Source organism: Cavia porcellus, unplaced genomic scaffold (genome assembly GCF_034190915.1).
Source record: "Cavia porcellus strain 051 isolate PalLab524CR breed Dunkin Hartley unplaced genomic scaffold, mCavPor4.1 scaffold_22, whole genome shotgun sequence".
In the NCBI taxonomy this organism is placed as follows: domain Eukaryota; kingdom Metazoa; phylum Chordata; class Mammalia; order Rodentia; family Caviidae; genus Cavia; species Cavia porcellus.
In genome coordinates, this window is record NW_026947505.1 from 42423973 (window position 1) to 42442215 (window position 18243).

The following is an 18243-nucleotide window of genomic DNA, read 5'->3' on the forward strand; positions in this document are numbered from 1 at the left end:
TACTAAATCAGTATTACCTATTAAGACGTCATTTTCTCCAACATAGCTGTTCCTATCATCCAATCTTCTCTGCCTCATTTCTGTTGAGCTCTTTTTCTGTCATTAGCTGTCAGTTTGTCTTCTTCATTTTGTTTTCTGGTCCATTCATTGAGGCCTCCCTGCCACTATTTCTGGATTCTTTGTATTTTTCTTTTTTAGAATATCCTGCAGTATTCTCTGTAGAGTTGAATTGGTGGTTGCATATTCCCCTAGTTCCTCTTTATCCTGGAAGCACCTTGTTTTTCCATCAATTTCCAGGGATAGTTGTGCAGGATATATCAATCTTGGCTGGAGATTATTATCTTTCAAAGCTTGAATTATTTCCCTCCACGCTCTTCATGATTTGATGGTTTGTGCCGAGAAATCTGCTGTAATTCTGATGGGTGTTCCCTTGTAAGTGATCAGTTTCTTGTCTCTGACGGCTTTTAATATTCTGTTCTTGTATTGGATTTCTGGAATTTTAATTATTATATGCGTGGGTGTTGCTCTGTTTGGGTTGTAGGTGGCTGGGGTCCTGTATGCTTCATACAACTGAGTATCTTTACCTTTTGCTAAATTAGGAAAATTCTCCTGGATTATTTCTGTGAGTAGCTTTTGTAGTTCATTTGTTTGTGTCCCTACTTCTTCTTTTATGTTCTTAATCCTTAAGTTATGGATCCTCTTATCATCTTTTAGTCTTTGTATTATTGCTGTTTGTTTCTTTGTTATTTTTAAGAAGTTTTTCATTTCATTTTCCCATATTACAAATCTGCCCTCCAGTTCAGATATTCTGTCCTTAGTTTCTTTCAAGCTGTTATGCCAGTTTTTGATAGAGTGTTTAGTTTCCTGGTAGTCTCTTTGAACCTGCTTCACGTATTCTATGCTTTCTCTATTTTCTCCATCAAACAATTCTCCCCTCTTTTTCTGTTCTTCCATTCCACCATCTGTTTTTTCTTGGGTGGTGCTTAGCATTTCTCTAACTATTCTGCTTATTTCTAGCTTCAGGTTATTAATAACTTCATTCCTGAACTCGTCTATGAGGCTCTGGAGATAGTGCTTTATGTCTATTGGTGCGGTGTCTGCTATTGCCTGTTTCTCAGGATTGGGGGCTGAGGGGCCTTTCTTGTTGCTCCCTCTTCCCATATTTTTTGTTCCTTATATATGCAAGCGTATATAGGAGGCCCAGCTTCCTTCCCTGTTGGCCACAGTCTGATTGAATTGTGCTGGCTAGGTGTTCCCACCCACGGCAGCGCACCAGAGAGTTATGGACCAGGCAGCCTATACGGGTCCACCCCTCCAGGTCACCTTCAGGCGCTGGGACCTGGGTTGTGCTAGCCTACTGGGTCTCAGCCAGCAGCGTCACATAAGCTAGGCACTGCTCACCAGTCCCGCTTGAGAGGGGAATATGTGACTGAAGTCACCGCAGCACCCTTTTCCGGCAAGTCTGCCCGGTCCCAGAATGTCCTCTATTGGAGCCTCCTAGATCGTGGAAGAGTCCCAGTTTCTCTGACTCACCACAGGTCGATGCACAGCTGCCCCTCCTCTCCTCTTCTCAATGCTCCTTTCCTCATCTTCTTTGCTCTCCCATCCCCTCTCTTCCCCTCCCCTTTCCTTCTCTCTCTTCCCCTCTCCATCCAGCCTCACCTCCAGCTTCTAGATCCAGAGCAGGACCATATCCTTTGACTCTATCCCGGGTACCCAGGAGACCTGAGCTCTCCTATTAGCCTCTGCCCTCAGTCAGAGCCCAGCCCAGCATCCTCACCTTGAAAGCTGTCCCTGAGGTCTTCTGTGTTGGTGCAGAGGGACCAATGAGAGGGGCTCCTAGGACAGAATGCCTGGATAGAACACAGAAAGCTGGAAGTCACGGCCACCTCTGTGATCTCACTGTGTTGAGGGGCCAAGACCCCTGGAGCAAAGTTTCTTTTAAGAGGAGGAGAAAGAGTAACTGTGGCCTGGTGGTAGCAAGGCACAGACTCAGGCAAGTCAAATATTTGAGCATCCTGGTGGTGGCTGTTGACTGGCTCCCCACAGAGCTGTCACCTGGGAGTGGACAGGGCCAGTGTTTCACTGAGGACTGCTCTTCTTTCATGCAGAGCACTATGCAACGTCGCTTCAGCCAGCCGCAGGAGCAAGTGCTCATCAACCGCCAGGACGTCATAAACAAAAAGGTGGGGATGGCTGGGGGTGGGATCCGCAGCAACCCTCCATACACATCCTACACTCCATGATCTCCAGCCACTCCCCTTCTAGAACAGACTCTCAGGAAACCCCTTCCCCATGGCTCACTGAAAGCAAAAGTCCAGGCCACTGTGGTGACACTTGCCTGAAGGAAGGTCTCTACCCTCTCTCCCAGGATGCCTGGGAGAAGCAAGAGTTCATTCGCATGTCCATCCAATATATGCTGCAACATCCTGCCTTCCAGCTGCTGCTGGCCTTTCTGCTGGTGACCAATGCCATCACCATTGCTCTCCGCACCAACTCCTTCCTTGACCAGGTGAAGCCCAACCTCTGCTCCCTTGGCTTGGATGGGGGCTGGGGGCAGGCGCTTCCCCTGTGGGCTCCCCATACTATGATAGTTGGTCATCAAGGGTCTGTCCAGTCTGATCTTCTGAGAATGTGCAGGTCAGGAAGACTTTGTGATGCAGGAGATTCTGGAGCCCAAAATAAAGAAAGCATTGGATCTGTAGAGGGACAAGGAAAGAGTCATGGGAAATAGACAGACAAATGGGCACTTTGTGGGGACTAATGGCCAGTAATAATCACAGTCGCTAAAGGAGAGTCACTCCGGCCAAGTGCTGACTCTGCTTGTTGGCAAGGATCCAGGAAAAGAACTACAGATGCAGACATACTAGTACTAGTGCCTGAGTATCAGAGTGTGTGGAGCTCAATAATGACAATAAAACCTAACCTGAGGGGTCAGGGAAGGCTTCTTGGTGAGGATGACACTTAAACTGAGAGTAAAGAATTAGCAGGAAACTAGGTGTGTGGTGCATGCATGTAAGCCAGCACTCAGGAGCCTGAGGAGAGGATGCTGAGTTCAAGTCAGCCTGGGCTACAAAGTAAGACCTTACCTTAAAAAAGAATGAGTCAGAGTTCACCACACAAAGTGAGACAGTGAAGAGGGAGAAGTGTTTTGGACCATAGAAACAGCATGTGAAAGAGTTCTGCGAGTCCAATTCAAAGTCCAGTGACTTTGATCTTACTCATGTTTTAATTTCTTATAAAGAGTATTCATGCAGGTATTGTGTGATTTAAAATTAATATGCCAACTAGGCATGGTAGTACACACCTGTAATCCAAGCACGTGGGAGGCTGAGGAGGAAGATTACTTCAAGTTCAAGGCCAGCCTGGGCTACAAAGTGACTTGAAGCCCAGCCTGAACTGCATAGTGGGTTCTCAAAAACAAATCAAATAAATCAAATCAAATCAGTATGTCAGCATGGGAATATAGGTTGACAGTAGAGTGCCTGCCTAGCATGTGCGCAACCCTGTGTTTGAACCCTTACCGCAGAAGTATGTTCAGTGTGGTAGTGGCAGATAAGCTCAGATAGATAGTCAGTGGCCAGATCACACTGGGTCTATTAGTCAAGAAAGACGACCTTTCTCCTTTGTCATCAGAAATCCAGAGGTTTAAAGCATTAAACTGTAATACACAAACTCTTATTTTAGAAAATTTCCAGTGGCTGCCGCAGTGTGAACTCTAGAGGGAGGGGCCGAGAACGGAAAAGATGGAGCACTGCTGAGATGTGTGTGTGACGGAGGCTGGGTCTTGACGCAGGAGCATGGCGGTGGACAAGGAGGTCAGAAGCACAGGCAGCTCTCCAGAGTTGAATCCCTGAGCCTTTCTGATTGATCAGATTCCTAGCTTACATTTAGGGAGCACAGACTCTGTGCCGCCTTGTGTCAGCAACATGGGTCCACATCTCAGGCCTCATGCAGACAAAGGGACAGCAAGAAAGAAAGTTCTTGACTGAGTAGTGGTGGAGCTGGTGCTGTGTCAGGATGAAGTGGGTGTGGGGCACACAGGAGGAAAGGCAGGTCTGCAGAGGGTGCAGGAGTCTAGGGATTCCAAGGTCAGGTCTGAAAGGAGGTGGAAGGCACCAGCTGAAGATGGGGCACGTGAGATTTTCTACAGTCCTGTGCCCAGGCTGAGGAGGCCTGTGGGGCAAGTGGCCTGTGAGGAGCTGAGGAGAGAGAAGAGGACCAAGACAGATCCAAGGAAACCCTTTTTAGAGGGGGCAAGGAGGGAGGTAGAGGCAGAAAAAGAGACTGAAGAGAAGTGGCCAGGGGCCCATGGTGATGGGGCAGCCCAGGAAAGACCCCCAAGCAGCAGTGCCAGATGTGGTGAGATGCTGCTGAGGACCCTAGATTTGCTTCACTGGGCTGCCGGGAAGTCAGTCAGTTTTGTATGGAGGCAGAAACATACCTGCCAAATTTGAAGAATGAGCAGAGTGGACAGAGGGGTACAGAGCAGATGTTGTGATGGGCTATGAAATCAATCCAGAGTAAAGATGCCAGCTTTGTGCTTTGTTTTGTTTTGTTTTGTAGACAAGGTCTCACTATATAATTTAAGCTGGGCTTGAGCTTGCAATTCTCCTGCCTCAGCCTCCTGGCTGCTGGTGGATCGCAGGCCTATACCATAACACGTGGCAAGAAGTTCTTTCTCTGGGCTCATAGCCACAGTCCCTAACAGTGCTTTGGGAATTTGAAAAAATCAGAAAGCCTGTACAACTTAACCCACATATAAATAGAAGCTCTAAGCAGCCTGACATCAAATGTGGGTAGGGGTAGACACAAGCAGCAGGGAAGTCCCTTCTGCAGTAATGAGACCCAAAGGACCAACTCTGACCACTGGAATAAAGGGGGTAGATGAACCAGGTCTGGTGGCATTCCCCTGTGATCCCAGCACTTCGGGGGACTGAGGCATGAGGACTGCAAGCTCAAGTGAAGCCTGAGAAATTTAACAAGAGTCTGTCTCAAAATAAAAATTAAAAGGGTTGAAGATGTTAGCTCAGAGGAATAGTGCCTCTTGGTTCGATTACTAGTACCACCACGAAAGAAAGAAAGAAAGAAAGAAAGAAAGAAAGAAAGAAAGAAAGAAAGAAAGAAAGAAAGAAAGAAAAGAAAGCAATCAAAATACCACATGGGAGGAGACAAAGTGACTTTGGTGACACTAGGTTGAAACCATGTGGGGAAGGTAGCAGGCTGTCAGTAAAGGTCACAGCTCTAAGGAAGCCGAAGTGAGGCAAGGCAGAAGTGAATAGGGTTTAGACAGATGCTAGTAGTCATCTACCTAGGATACCTGTTCCAGGCCAGTACGAGGAGGGCATCAGGAGCTGAGTCAGGCCTGAGCTAGCGGACTCGGGGTGCTGGAGCAGCAGGAGTGGTTGGGGCACACAGAGAAGGGGTCTGTGGCTTGATGTCCCCTGGTCTCAGGGTTGAAGCTTCTTCCTCCCATGGCTGGGCTTGCTCAGCCCCCTCTGCTTCACTTCCCCGGATCCTCCTGCCCTAGAAGCTGGCGGAAATGGGAGCAAAAGTCTTCAATAAATAGGAATCTTTTCTGGCCATTGGAATAGGAATCTTCAATCAATAGGAATCTTTTCTGAGTATTGGACTCCTCTTTAGTCCCTGTCTGGAAGATAGGAGTAGGATCTGCTCTTGTCTTGTCTTGTCTTGTCTTGGAGATCAGGCTAAACTTGAACTCACTATGTAGCTCAGGTTGGCCTTGAACTGATAGCAATCCTCCCGCCTCAGGCTCCTGAGTGCCGTGATTTTACAGGCATGTGCCACTATGCACATTCAGGACCTGCTGTGCAGGACAATATCCACAGTCACATGAAGCAATGCATGGATGGCCTCAGCACAGGGCCTGGGGTTACAGGGAACTTGTACTCCAAAGCAGGTAACAGAGATGCTGGGAGGAGTAGCCACAGGGACACAGGCCTCCCTTCCCTGCAGACAACCTGTCCCTGTCTGCCCAGGTCCTACTCACTGATGCCCCACACCTCTCTCCATCCGCCTCCTGCTTAGAAACACTATGAATTGTTCTCAGTCATAGACAACATTGTGCTGACCACCCTCATCTGTGAGGTTCTCCTCCACTGGCTCAGTGACTTCTGGATTTTCTGGAAGGTATGATCCTGGGATCTCTCTAACATTGGCCTAACTCTCCCTGAGGGTTAACGACCCTGAGAGCTGTCTGTATGTGAGGTGGGGGAATGAGAGAGTATGAAAAAAAGAGGCAACAGAATTTCTGACATGTCTGTGCAAAAATGGATTCTAGTTCCAAATCTGCTCCCAGTCCCCAGGTCTGCAGGGAGGTGAACCCTGATTTCTGTAGCTGAGAAATCGGGCTGATAGGGGTCTGGAGCAGCAGTCAACAAACTTCTTCTGCAGTCTACCAGAGAATCAACACGATGCGTGGCAGGCTTTACATTCTCTTTTTCAATTGACCCACCTCCACAAGGGCACAAAAGTGGGTCACATATCACACACGTGCTAAAACATGGCTGCATTCCAAATTTTTGGGTGAAAATAGTTCTTTGGTGTTTTGTTGTGTTTCGTTGAGATCGGATCTGACCATGTTGCTCAGTTGGCCCCAAATTCATGGGCTCAAGTGGCCCTCCTGCTTCAGCCTCTAAATTAGCTGGAACTATAGGTATGTACCACCATATCCAGCTCTATTTCAATAAAATTTTATTTATGGGCACTGAACTTTGAATTTCCTATAATTTTCACATTTCACAAAGTAGACAAACAGATGTTGTGTACTTGAAGGCACGGATGGAATTTAAGAGGCCAGGATAACTTGTGTTTACTGAGTTGCCCACAAAATTTAAGAAAATTTTTCCCATTAAAATAAATATTCGTTTTGAATATTTAATGAAGATATATATTGAAAATTAAAACTATATTAGAAAACTTACACAGAATTCTTGTTCCATTCCAGTCCCCTCATCCGTTTCCCACAACTCCTTTCTGGGTAAACTTTTTCTATTCAAAGTCTCTTGTTGACTCCACATGCCAGTAGTTATTTGATAATCATAAGCAAACAGATACATATGCTTAGTCCCACTTTCCTGACAGCAGAATCTTTTGCTCTTGTTGCTGACTGGATCTTTGTGTGTTAGCAGTAGGAGATTTTTTTTCACTGATCTTTTTTAATGATTATATAGTGCTCCATAAAATGAAGGTACTGTAGCAGTTTATTCAAGCAGTCTTTGATGTCTGGGTCCTCTGGTTGTTTTCAACCTTGCATATATGTCATTTTGTACTCATACCACTGGGTCCAATCATTGGTCAAATCATTCATACAGATAAGCTTCTTCCCTAAACCCTGTCCTGTACAGAAACACCTCACTAAACAAACTAAAGACTGGCCTCTTTCCCTTCCTTGTGCTGTATGATTTCACTTTTGCCTTGCTACTGAAGCAGCATTCCTTGATATCTTCACTAGTATTTACTTTTGTTTTATTCATTGGAGCATGCTCCATAGAGACAGGAGCACACACACATCTCAGGTCACTTCATTATCAGGCAAGGCTACTGTCTGCAGGTGACTGGCCCAGGCGGCCTCAGCTCAGGGACATCTGTGTGGGGGTGAGGCAAGGTCTCCACGGGAGTTCCTGAGGTCGCCATGGTTGTCAATACATGTGCAGGACAGAGTGCATGTGTGTTCTGAGGCATGTGTGGGGATGACAGCATGACAGCCGTAGACAGCAGGTCACTGTCCTGCTGTGAGAACACTGAGCCCTCGCCTTGGGGTTTGAGAGAGCAAACTTGGGCACCCCATGACTGGACCTGACTGGCCCAACTGGGGCTGGCCTATCCTCAGGACGGATGGAACATCCTCAACTTCTTCATTGTCTGCATGTTGACTTTGGGGGTCCTGAAAGTGGTCAACGTCTCTATCACATACTGTCTCAGGTAAGATAAGAGATCTGGAAAAGAGGGTGACCTGACTGTATCCCAAGAACTGGAAGGGATGGCTGTTCCCAGCTTGGGTTCAGCTCTGCCTCCCTGGAAAGTTGGTGGAGGGCAGTGGAGGGGTAGGGCTGAGGGGCTAAGAGAGTTTTCTCAGGGTTCTTCGGCTGGTGCATGTGTGCATGGCGGTGGAGCCCCTGGCCCGGATCATCCGTGTCATCCTGCAGGCGGGCCCCGGCATGGCCCAGATCGGGGTCCTCATCCTCTTTGTCATGCTGGTCAGTGCCACTCCTGCTCTCTGAGTAGAACTCCTGGGGCCTTGGGGAAAGAAGGGTCCCTGGAGAAGAAAGGTTTATAAGTACAAAGCTCTGCGTTTCCCTTGGCAACACTTATTTTCCTCCTATTTACTTTTGTGTTCTGGCTCCAAGTGCTCTGAGTGAAGCTAGCATGGGGCTTTGCTTTCTGGCAGGTTTTCGCACTGCTTGGGGTCACACTCTTTGGTGAGTTCGTGCCTATCCATTTTGGGAACCTGGGGGTGGCCTTGTACACTCTCTTCGTCTGCCTCACACAGGATGGATGGGTGGACATCTACAGCGACTTCCGGTGAGTGTCCTGGGCTGCAGGCCTCCTCCTACCAAAGAGGCAGAATTATACAGGCGGGAGGCTGGGCATAGGATGCTGTCAAGGTACATATGGGCCCCAGAGGGAAGAGGTGGGCCTGGCAGGAAGAGAGTATCCAAGTTTTAAACTGGGGAGAAGTCTTTGTAGTGAGGGTCTGGGCTTGTGACCTGTGGTACTGAAATCCTTGGCCCCCATAGAAATTTCATGCATTCAAAATGCCACCTGACCCTGTCCATGGAGCAGTGTCCAATCATGCTAAACAGCTAGGTGGCTAGATGTTGGCTGAAGAGCAGGTCTGTGGTGATACCCAAGGTCAGAGCAATCTGCAACTCCAGAAGAGCTGAGCTGCTCCCTGGACCCCCCGGAGCTTCAGGCTCACCTCAGACTTGCTCAGAATGATCAGCAAGGTCACGTCTCTGTTCTATTCTGTTCTGTTGTCTCTTCACAGGCCCATCTTAGCCAGATTTCTTTCTATTTCACTACAGGCAGTAGATCCCTGACAGGTTTTCTTTTTTGGTCCCTTTCATAAGGGTAGAATCCCATAGCTAAAGGTTTCTGTGGTCAGTATTCATGAGGATATAGGTCATAGAAAAGAATCACCAACTGTTTCTAAAACTATACTGGGGTTTTATAAGGTTGGAGTTGTGCTTTGTTTTTTGTCTGAGATAAGGTTTTACTACGCAGTTGAGGCTGGCCTTGAGGCTCACTTTGTAGCCCACGCTGGTCTTGAACTTGCCAAGATCCTCCAGCCTCAATCTCCCAAGTGCTGGGATTACAGAAGATTGGGATTTTATCCAAGTTCTTTGAAGCCCAAATAAAGAACTGAGCAGGACCCAAGAGGAGGAGCAAGATCAGTGATTTATTTGGAAAAGAAAACACAAGATTCAGAATGGGAGTGGGCCAGTAATAAGAGCTTGCAGTGCCAAGGGAATTTGATTTTGAGGGTTTTAATTCTTAGGGTTTGGGGTGAGACTGAGAGTTTGGTTTGAAGTATGACTCCGTAAATTAGCAGTTTGATGTACCCCCATCATCAGGTTAGTGGGGTTTTTGATCCTTACAGGAACCATCACAGAATCCAAAGCCCACAGAGGTCAATATGGCATGTAGGGTCAGCCAAGGGTTGCAGAAGAGCATCAGGCATGTACTCGGGCCTTACTGTTTATAAGCTAAGCTCTACTTGGTTACTTTCTCCCATTGTATTTAGATCTGGGCATCCCAGTCCTGGGCTAATGTATAGTTCAGAAGTTGAATCTAGTCCCAGAAAATGGGTACCCAAGGGGGGCCCTTCCTTCTTTTTCCAACTACATCTTTTGTTATCTTAGGCCTCAAACACCAGCCTGCAAAGTGGGCTGGTCCTCTCTTCTTTCTTCAACCTTTTTTTTAGCTACTTCTTACCTCAAGGAGGGGATGCAAAGGGATCAAAACTGATCAAGACATATGTACCAATTTCCCAATGTGAACTTAGTAAAGTGGATTTAGTATGTGCATAATAAGTATACTAATAAAAAATTACACTGGGGTAATTTTTTTTGTTCTACCACATTAGTCATATGAATTTGGGTAAGTTACTTCATTGTTCTCCTGAAACTCCGTTTCCTCCACTGTAAACTGGGGATTACTATTCCAGATTGGATGTGGTAGTGTATACCTATAATTCCAGCACTTGGTAGGCTTGGTGTGTCACCATGCCTAGCTTCGAGAACTACATTGTGAAGAGAACTATTTATTTGGTTGTTTTTTTGTTTTTTTTTTTTTTTTTTTTGCAATACTAGAGACTGAGCCTAGTGCCTTCACACTGAGCTACATTCCAGCCCTTTAATAAAATTTTTAAATTTTGAGGCTGGGTCTTATTAAGTTGCTTGGGCTTGGCTGAAACTTTTAATCCTCTTGCCTTAGACTCTCAGACTATGAGACTACAGGTGGGCACTACCAGAACTGGTATGAAAAAATATTTTTGGGAGATTTATAACAAAATATGAACAGCAGGTAACTCACAAGATGAGAATTTAAGTCTGTATATAAGGTATGACCAAAAAGCAATCAACGTTTACATTTTTAAAAAATTATTTCAATAACTATTAACAGTTTTTAAAATTATTACAGTAAGAGATACATTGCCATTAATCCGAGTCAAGATACTCCCCCTCACTTTGAACACATTTATTCTATCATTTTTACCACTTTTGCTGTTTTTGTTTTCAAGACAGGGTCTCACTGTATAGTTCAGGCTGGACTTGAACTCACTAGGTAGCCCAGATTGGCCTCAAAATTACAGCAATTCTCCTGCATCAGCCTCCCAAGTGCTGAGTTGACAGGTGTGCACTACCATGCCTGATTTTTTACCACTTTCTAAAGCAGTCCTCAGTCTTCTTTCATGAATGTCTTTAGTTGTGCTGTCATAGCTACCTCAATGTCTCGAATCTGTTAAAAATGCTTATCTTGGGCCAGGGAAAAAGCTCAGTGGTAAGTGCCTACCTGGAAAGTGTAAGGTCCTGAGTTCAATTCCTGGTAAATATATATACATAATAAATAAATATGCTTACCTTTCATGGTCATCTTGACTTTGGGAAAAAACCTGAAATCGCAGTGCCAGATCTGGTGAGTAAGGTGGATGAAAATACACTGTAATGTTTTCACAAGTCTTTCTGTTTGATGGCATTTGGCATCAGCATTCACTGTACTTTTTTTTTGTTTGTTTCTCTCCCACTGTACTTTTTAATCACAAAAGACGCAAAAGAAGAGTTCTAGAACTGCTTCAAAAGGTGGCCAGAATGATAGGATAAGTGTGTTCCAAATGAAGGGAAGTACCTATATTTTGAAGGAGATTAATTGCAATGTGTCTTTTATTGTAATTTTAAGAATTAAACATTTATTATATTTTTATCATACTCCATGTTTCCTCCCAATCTTTCTATCATGAATTCCAATTTTTTTTTTTTGTAATGAGGGGGGAAAAGCCACGTATGGTAGCAAATGCCTGTAGTTCAAGCATTTGGGAGGCCAAGGTAGGAGGATCCCAGTGAGTTTGAGGCCAGCTGGGGCTACAGTAGCGAAATTCAATGAGTTAAGGCCAGCCTGAAATCTTAGTGAGAACCTGTGTCAGAAAACAAAAAACTGAATAAGAATATAGCTAATGGGAGGCAGGGGCAGTGTAATCTCAGCACTTGGGAGCCTGAGAAAAGATAATGAATTCAAGGCCAGTTGGTACTACATACTGAGACCCTGTCTCAGGGGAAAAAAAGATATAGCAAATTGGTCTGGAGGTGTAAATCCCTGGCTTTACACAAGGCCCCTGGTTCAATCCCCAGTACCACTTTTAAAATATTATGGCTAGGGGCTGGGGATTTAGCTCAGTGGCATAAATGCCTGCCTGGCAAGTACAAGGTCATGAGTTCAAGTCCCAGTACCCAAAATAATAATATTAATGGCTAATAGATTGAACTCAGTAGTGGTGATCCACCAGTCACCTTGTAGGGCTGGTTTCAGAGCTGGAACCTGTGTGGCAACAAAGCAGGTTGGCAATAAGAGCTGGTGCTGTGCCCACCAGGTCCCTGTAATAGCTAAAAAGCAGGCAGAATTGCCAGTAGTTTCCCCCACTTAACAGATGAGGAAACTAAGGCTCAAAGGGCCAGGGAAGTCACAGGGCCCCTGTCTGCCATCTCCAGGAGGAATCAGAGGGACTATGCCCTGGAGACCGGGGGAGCCATCTACTTTGCCATCTTCATCATCATCGGTGGCATCATTGGCATGAACCTGCTTGTTACTGTGGTGATCAGGAATCTAGAACAAATCATGACAGAGAAGATGGAGAAACAGCATCAAAAAAACTTCAGTGAGGTTTGTGGGATAGGGAGGGCAGGAGGGAGAGGGAGGGGTGTGTGTGATGACTTGAGTAGATGTCAGTGTGTATGTGTTTTTGCACACTCAAGAGCCTGGAGAAAGCCAAGTCCAGGACATGGAGACAGGAACCCCCATTTGAAGTGCCACTTACATGTTGGGGTGAGGGGTATGGATTTCATATATATGTTGTACCGGGGATCAAACTCATGACTGCGTACTTGCAAGGCAGGCGCTTATGCCACTGAGCTAAACCCCCAGCCCCAAGATGTTATATTTCTATAGTAATTCAAAACTAAGCAGTTGGGTGGCCTGAGACATTTAATCAATTTCTTATTCTGTAATATGGGACTAGTATTACTACTCACATAGCTGTAATAAAGATTATGCGGGTCAATGAACAGCGCTGGGCACATAGTAAGCACTCAATAAATGGCAGCTCCAGCTTACTCATTCAAGAATAGAAATCCATAAGGTTGGAAAAGGAAGTGGAGTACAATACTTACAGAAGTGCTGCAGCAGCACTCTTGGAGGCTGAAGCAGGGAGATTGCAAATTTGAGCCCTACCTGGGCAACTTGGGGACTTAGGGAGACGCAGTTTCAAAACTGAAAAGTGAGATGGAGTGCTGGGCATGGTGGCATGTACCTGTGTCCCAGCACTCAGGAGGCTGAGGAAGAAGTACTGTCATGAGTTCAAGCCCAGCCTTAAATACATAGCAAAACTCTGTTTCAAGAAACCAAACCAAACCAAAAAAGTTATGTGGTGGGGTTGGGAGCCATGATGGAGAGTAGGTAGAGTTTTACAAGTTTGCTGGGTAGGACTTATCTGGGATGCAATAGGGCTGGGGATTTAGCTCAGCAGCATAAGCGCCTGCTTTGCAAGCATGTGGTCGTGAGTTCGATCCCTGGTACTGATTAGAAAAAAGAAAAAAGAAATGGAATGGAATAGAAGACAACTTTCAAAGAGGAGGGGGAATGGGTGTATGCATTTGAACTTGAGCTCTTATAGCAAGGAGGAAGGATTAGATTGGCTGGAACTAAGTGCTGGGAATCCAGCTCAGTGGTAGAGACCAAGCATGCTGGAGGTCCTGAATTACAGAGGAGAGAGAGAGAGAGAGAGAGGGAGAGGGAGAGAGAGAGAGAGAGAGAGAGAGAGAGAGAGAGAGAGAGAGAGACAGAGATTGGGTTATTAGAGTCCTACTGTCCAATCCCACAGACTTCTCTATGGGGCTGGCGAGTTCCAGGCTGAGTCTCATCCCTCTCCCATTCTCCCCTGCAGGCAGGTACTGAGAAGGAAGACTGGAGTCACGAGCTGCCACTCCTGCACTGTGCACTTGTTCGCGTGGAGAAAACTGGTCCCTACCAGGAACCTCTTGTGGGGAGCCCCATGTCAAACCTCTCAGAAAACATGCTTGATGGTTTCTGCTTGGTGCTTGAAGCAATAGAGGAGAACTTGACGCAGTACAAGAAGATCAGAGAGGAGCTTGACAAGTAGGGGGTGTATTGGGGGTACTCTGAGTCCTGGGAGTCAGGGAACAATGCAGTCTCAGATTCTTCTCATCCTATTTTCTAATGCAGATCCTAGACCCCAGAGAGGTTGAATAACATGCCTAGGGACCCTCAGCCTTATAGATGGAGGAGCTGGAATCTTGACCTGTGTGTTCCCTCCATCTCACAGGAGGGCACAGTTCCGCCTGGATATTCACCAGGGCTGGGGAGGCGGGAGGGGTGCATATGCACCAGGGAAGAGGTGGAAGGGCTACATACTCCTGGAACATACTCCTCTCTCTTCCCAAGCATCGTGCAGAAGGTACGCGCCATCCCCTTCAACCAGGAGCAAGTGGAAGAGCTGATGCATAGGCCCTTGTCGATGACCTTGATGGAAAGCGGGTCTTCTATAGACCTCCAGAACATAGCTAAAAAGCAAGATTTGTTCAGTGCGCTGGTTAGCAGAGCAAAGGTGTGCTTTCTTTCTTGTATCTAACCAACACTCACCCCAACATCCAACCCAGCCCCAGGTCTACTAGTCAAGGTCAATGTCTGTTCCAAGATCTGTCTGTCCCCTCAACTCCCATCCCTGGAGTTAGGTCTCACACTTCCCTTCTCAGAGGCCTTACACACTGGCATCAGGCTTCACCTTATGACTCAGTTTCCTTTCTCTAATAAACCCACTCCCTCTTAGTGTGGCTTGAGCCAGCTCAGCTCCTCCCTAGAGCCAGATGCTTAGCTCCACCATGGACAAAAAGACACCTGGATCCCATCTAGGGTACATAAGAACAGCAGCCTCCTAAGAAAGGAAGCTTCTAGATGGAACAGGCACACATTCATCTCACTTAGTCCTTCCCTCTCTCTCCCACACTCCCCATCCCACCGGGATAGAAAGTCCTGAAACCTTGGGAGTGTATGGGCTTCCTGCTCCCCAACAAACTAAGTTAGACCTCTGGAAAGTCGGGATGGTGCAGGCCTACCTTGCCCCAGCTCCATCCTGGAGAAATGTGAGGCTGAAGGGAAGAAGAGAGTGTCATGTCAGGGAGGGGGAATGACAAGACCTCTTGGTTTGCAGGTTTATGAGTCTGTAACAAACACGGCAGTGAGCAAACACAAGATCAGCCTCTGAGAAAGCAGGATGGGAGCCAAGGGGCTTGTACATGCACAGGCAGCTACTATGTCTTCCTGTACCCTGAGCACGGCTTGGCAAGACCAGGCATTTGTACTGACAATAAAGTTTTGTGTTGGAATCTGTGTCTGACTGGCAGATCTCCCACACTTGGGGCACTTGTCTCAAGTCTGTTGGGGAAGATAAATATTTGATAAGAGAATCACACTATCAAGGGCTTCTAGTCCATTGGGGGTAGAGAATCTATACCCTCCACAAATTTCTGACTTAATAGTAGAGATAAACATCCTGCTCTTTGCATCCTCAATGTTGGGAGAAAAAGGCTGGGCTTCATAAGCCGCCACTCTCCACACTGTTCCCCCACCTCTATATATCCAGACTGCCTGCAAGCCCTCCAAACCTTGAACCTTTGATGTAATAGGCACTCGTATCTCCTTCCCCTAACCCCCACAGACTGGCTATGTCCTGCCAGGTCACTCACTCACCCATATACCGCCAACTGGTTGCACCCTCATCCACCCTCCTACCTCCACATGGGCTCAGCTCTGCCTTGGAGATATGCCTGCCCACGCTCATACACCCTGACTCCAACTTTTTTTTTTTTTTTCTTTTTTGTACAGGGATCAATTTCATGACCTCACACTTGCCAGGCAGGCGCTTGTGCCACTGAACTAAATCCCCAGCCTTCACCCTGACTCCAACTTAACCCAATGGACCATCTTTTTCTATAGGGTACTACTGATGTAGGATTGTAAAAAGAAAAACAAAAAAAGAGACAAGGAAATTGAGATTTTAAAATTATAGATACATGTTAAAAGATTCAAGCCTTTTCCCCTTCCAGAAAATGCTTTTAAAAAATCCTAAAGGTCTTAAAAGACAATATGCCTGTAAATCCAGGGTCTGGATCTGTCCTTTTCACCTTAAATGGATGGCAGCATATCTCAACTTTAAACACACGGACGTGGCTTGCACTATAACTTGACAGGGCATGTTGTAACTTACTTGCTGACTATGGCCTGCACTGCTTTTCTGTGAACTGTTCCCCTCTGTGATGCCTCCCTTAGAGCCATCTGACTATCAACTGAAATTCTATGAACAATAAATTAAGTAAACCTTTCCTCCTCTAACTTGTGTTATAGTCAAAGGTTGCAAGAACAATTACATACAGGACACAGAATTTATATTATTTTATGATGGTCACTTGGAGTTAAATAAATTTCCTGGAGTGCAGGAAATCTATCCACAACAGGAATGACCCAAAATATTCAGCCAATGGCCTGGATCCCACAGTAATGTCTCATCCCACAGCATGAGTCTAGCTGAAGACCAGAGCCCATAACAATGCCTCCCACAAGTCCAACTGGAGGTCAAGAGCCCACGACAAGGACTCATGCAAGTCTGTTTTACAGATCTGCGTTGGGAAAGCCCAACGGTGGGCAGTGCAGTCTAGAAAGTCTATGCCAGCTGGGTGAAGGAGCTGTACCAGTAAGTTGAGGGTTCTACACTGGAGCCAAGAAGTCACACTCAAAATAAGGACCAGGGCTGCCCTGAAAAGTTCCACAGTCATCCTCAGCAAGAGAAGTCCCAAGCTTCTCTGACAATGAGAACAGTTGAGTACATGCCAGGAAGCCAGGGTGACAAGCTTCTAAAAATTAAACAGCACACACCTGCACCTCCAGAGCCAGGAAGCGATGCTCAATGCAAGGAGCAAAGCTCCCCCAAAGTGAACCACAGCCACTCTCAGCGACAAGGTCCTGAGCTTCTCTGATGATAATGGCTGAACTCATATTGAGGAAGTTAGCCATGACAAGCTCCTTCAGAACCAACGGCTCAAAACAGCAACACTTAGGAGAACCCACAATGCCTAAGCTCTTCTCCACATCTCAATTTATGCTGGCAACTTCCCTTAGGTGGGTCATCTACACTCATCACTATGCTGATTTAATTCAGTTGGTGTTGTTGACCTACAGTTTTTAATCCATACCTTGGATGTTGGGTACTTTGTTTCAAAAACAAGAAAAGTAACTAAGACATTTGGAATACGCATCCTAGATGGCCCCTTAAAGACACTCCATTAAATATACTCAATTCCACCTAACAATGAGTATCATTTAAAGTCACTGATAAACCCTTATGTCTCTTACTAATGCGTCCTAAAAATTGCTTTTCTGAGATAAGATTCAGCAAACCTGAAAATTTATTCTGCAGGGATGAGATAAGTTCCTCAACTTTAGTCTCAGGGACCCTCAGACCCAGCCCAGTGACTACTGTGTCCAAATGCTCAGAGCCTTGCCTGTGACAATCTTATGGGATGGAAGTCTCGAGGGAGTGATTTCCAGGTTCTTGATGTCAAAAAAAAAAAAAAAAAAAAAAAAACCCCAAAAAACAAACAAACAAAAAAAAAAAAAACAAAAAAACAAAAAAACTGAGGACACTCACAATAGGAAGAATAAAATTTAAAAAGGAGTAACAAGAGTAAGTGAAAGAAATGAAGGCACACTACTTGGATTGAGAAAAAGTCTGTGAGAAGAGCTTCCAGCCCCCATAGGGGAGGTACTGGGTCTCTTAAAATCCTGGGATTACGGAGAAGTCTATAGTAGAGAACTGACAGAGGTAGAGGACCGACCCATCCATTTGTGGAGAGGGGCTCGACTGCTTGTCAGGCTAGCGCTTCAGCCGCTGAGCTAAATCCCCGGCCCTTACAAAAGGTTTTTACATGAAGTGTGGTGGGGCCCAAAGCCCACTGAGGGTGTATAAATCTCAATGCCAGCCACGTGTGGTGACACTTGGAAGCCTGTGGCACTCCTGCGTCAGGAATTTGAGGGCAGCCTGAGCTACATAGCAAGTACAAGCCCAGCCTGAGATACAGAGCAAGACCCTGTCTCAAAAATCAAACAGTGCCACCCAAAACAAAACAAAAACACCCCCACCCAAATACAAATAAAGCAGGGTGCAGACTAGGGTCATGTACTTTTAAGTTTATGCATGCTTGCCGATCTTGAGGGAACACAGTCACCTTTATGTATTAGTTTTCTGACATTCTGACACACTCGTCCTTTCTGTCTGAATTCTCGACTCTTGTCCCACGGCTTCCTGATATTTATCTCTCCTTGCTCATCTCTCATCCCACACAAATACTAAGCCTGTGCCTTTCCGGTTCCTCATTTCCGGCAGATTCGTGCCCACCCCCACCCCCAGCCCCAGCCATTCCCTCTTTCCCGCCGTGC

General features: G+C 46.1%; 1 protein-coding gene across 1 annotated transcript; it reads left to right on the plus strand.

The window, feature by feature from the left end:
• Positions 1–1968: 1968 nt before the first annotated feature.
• Positions 1969–15140, plus strand: Catsper4 (cation channel sperm associated 4). Its single transcript, XM_023563606.2, has 9 exons — positions 1969–2186; positions 2372–2512; positions 6049–6150; positions 7853–7944; positions 8099–8219; positions 8411–8544; positions 12228–12399; positions 13679–13890; positions 14197–15140. The coding sequence occupies exons 1-9, from the start codon at positions 2106–2108 to the stop codon at positions 14381–14383; spliced, it is 1242 nt and encodes a 413-aa protein (XP_023419374.1). The 5' UTR covers positions 1969–2105; the 3' UTR covers positions 14384–15140.
• Positions 15141–18243: the final 3103 nt, after the last annotated feature.

Coding starts and splice junctions, on each gene's coding strand:
- Catsper4 (XM_023563606.2), top strand. CDS start 2,106: ATGCAGAGCACTATGCAACGTCGCTTCAGCCAGCCGCAGGAGCAAGTG. Junction 2,513..6,048: donor CCAACTCCTTCCTTGACCAG/GTGAAGCCCAAC, acceptor CCTCCTGCTTAG/AAACACTATGAATTGTTCTC. Junction 8,220..8,410: donor TCATCCTCTTTGTCATGCTG/GTCAGTGCCACT, acceptor GCTTTCTGGCAG/GTTTTCGCACTGCTTGGGGT.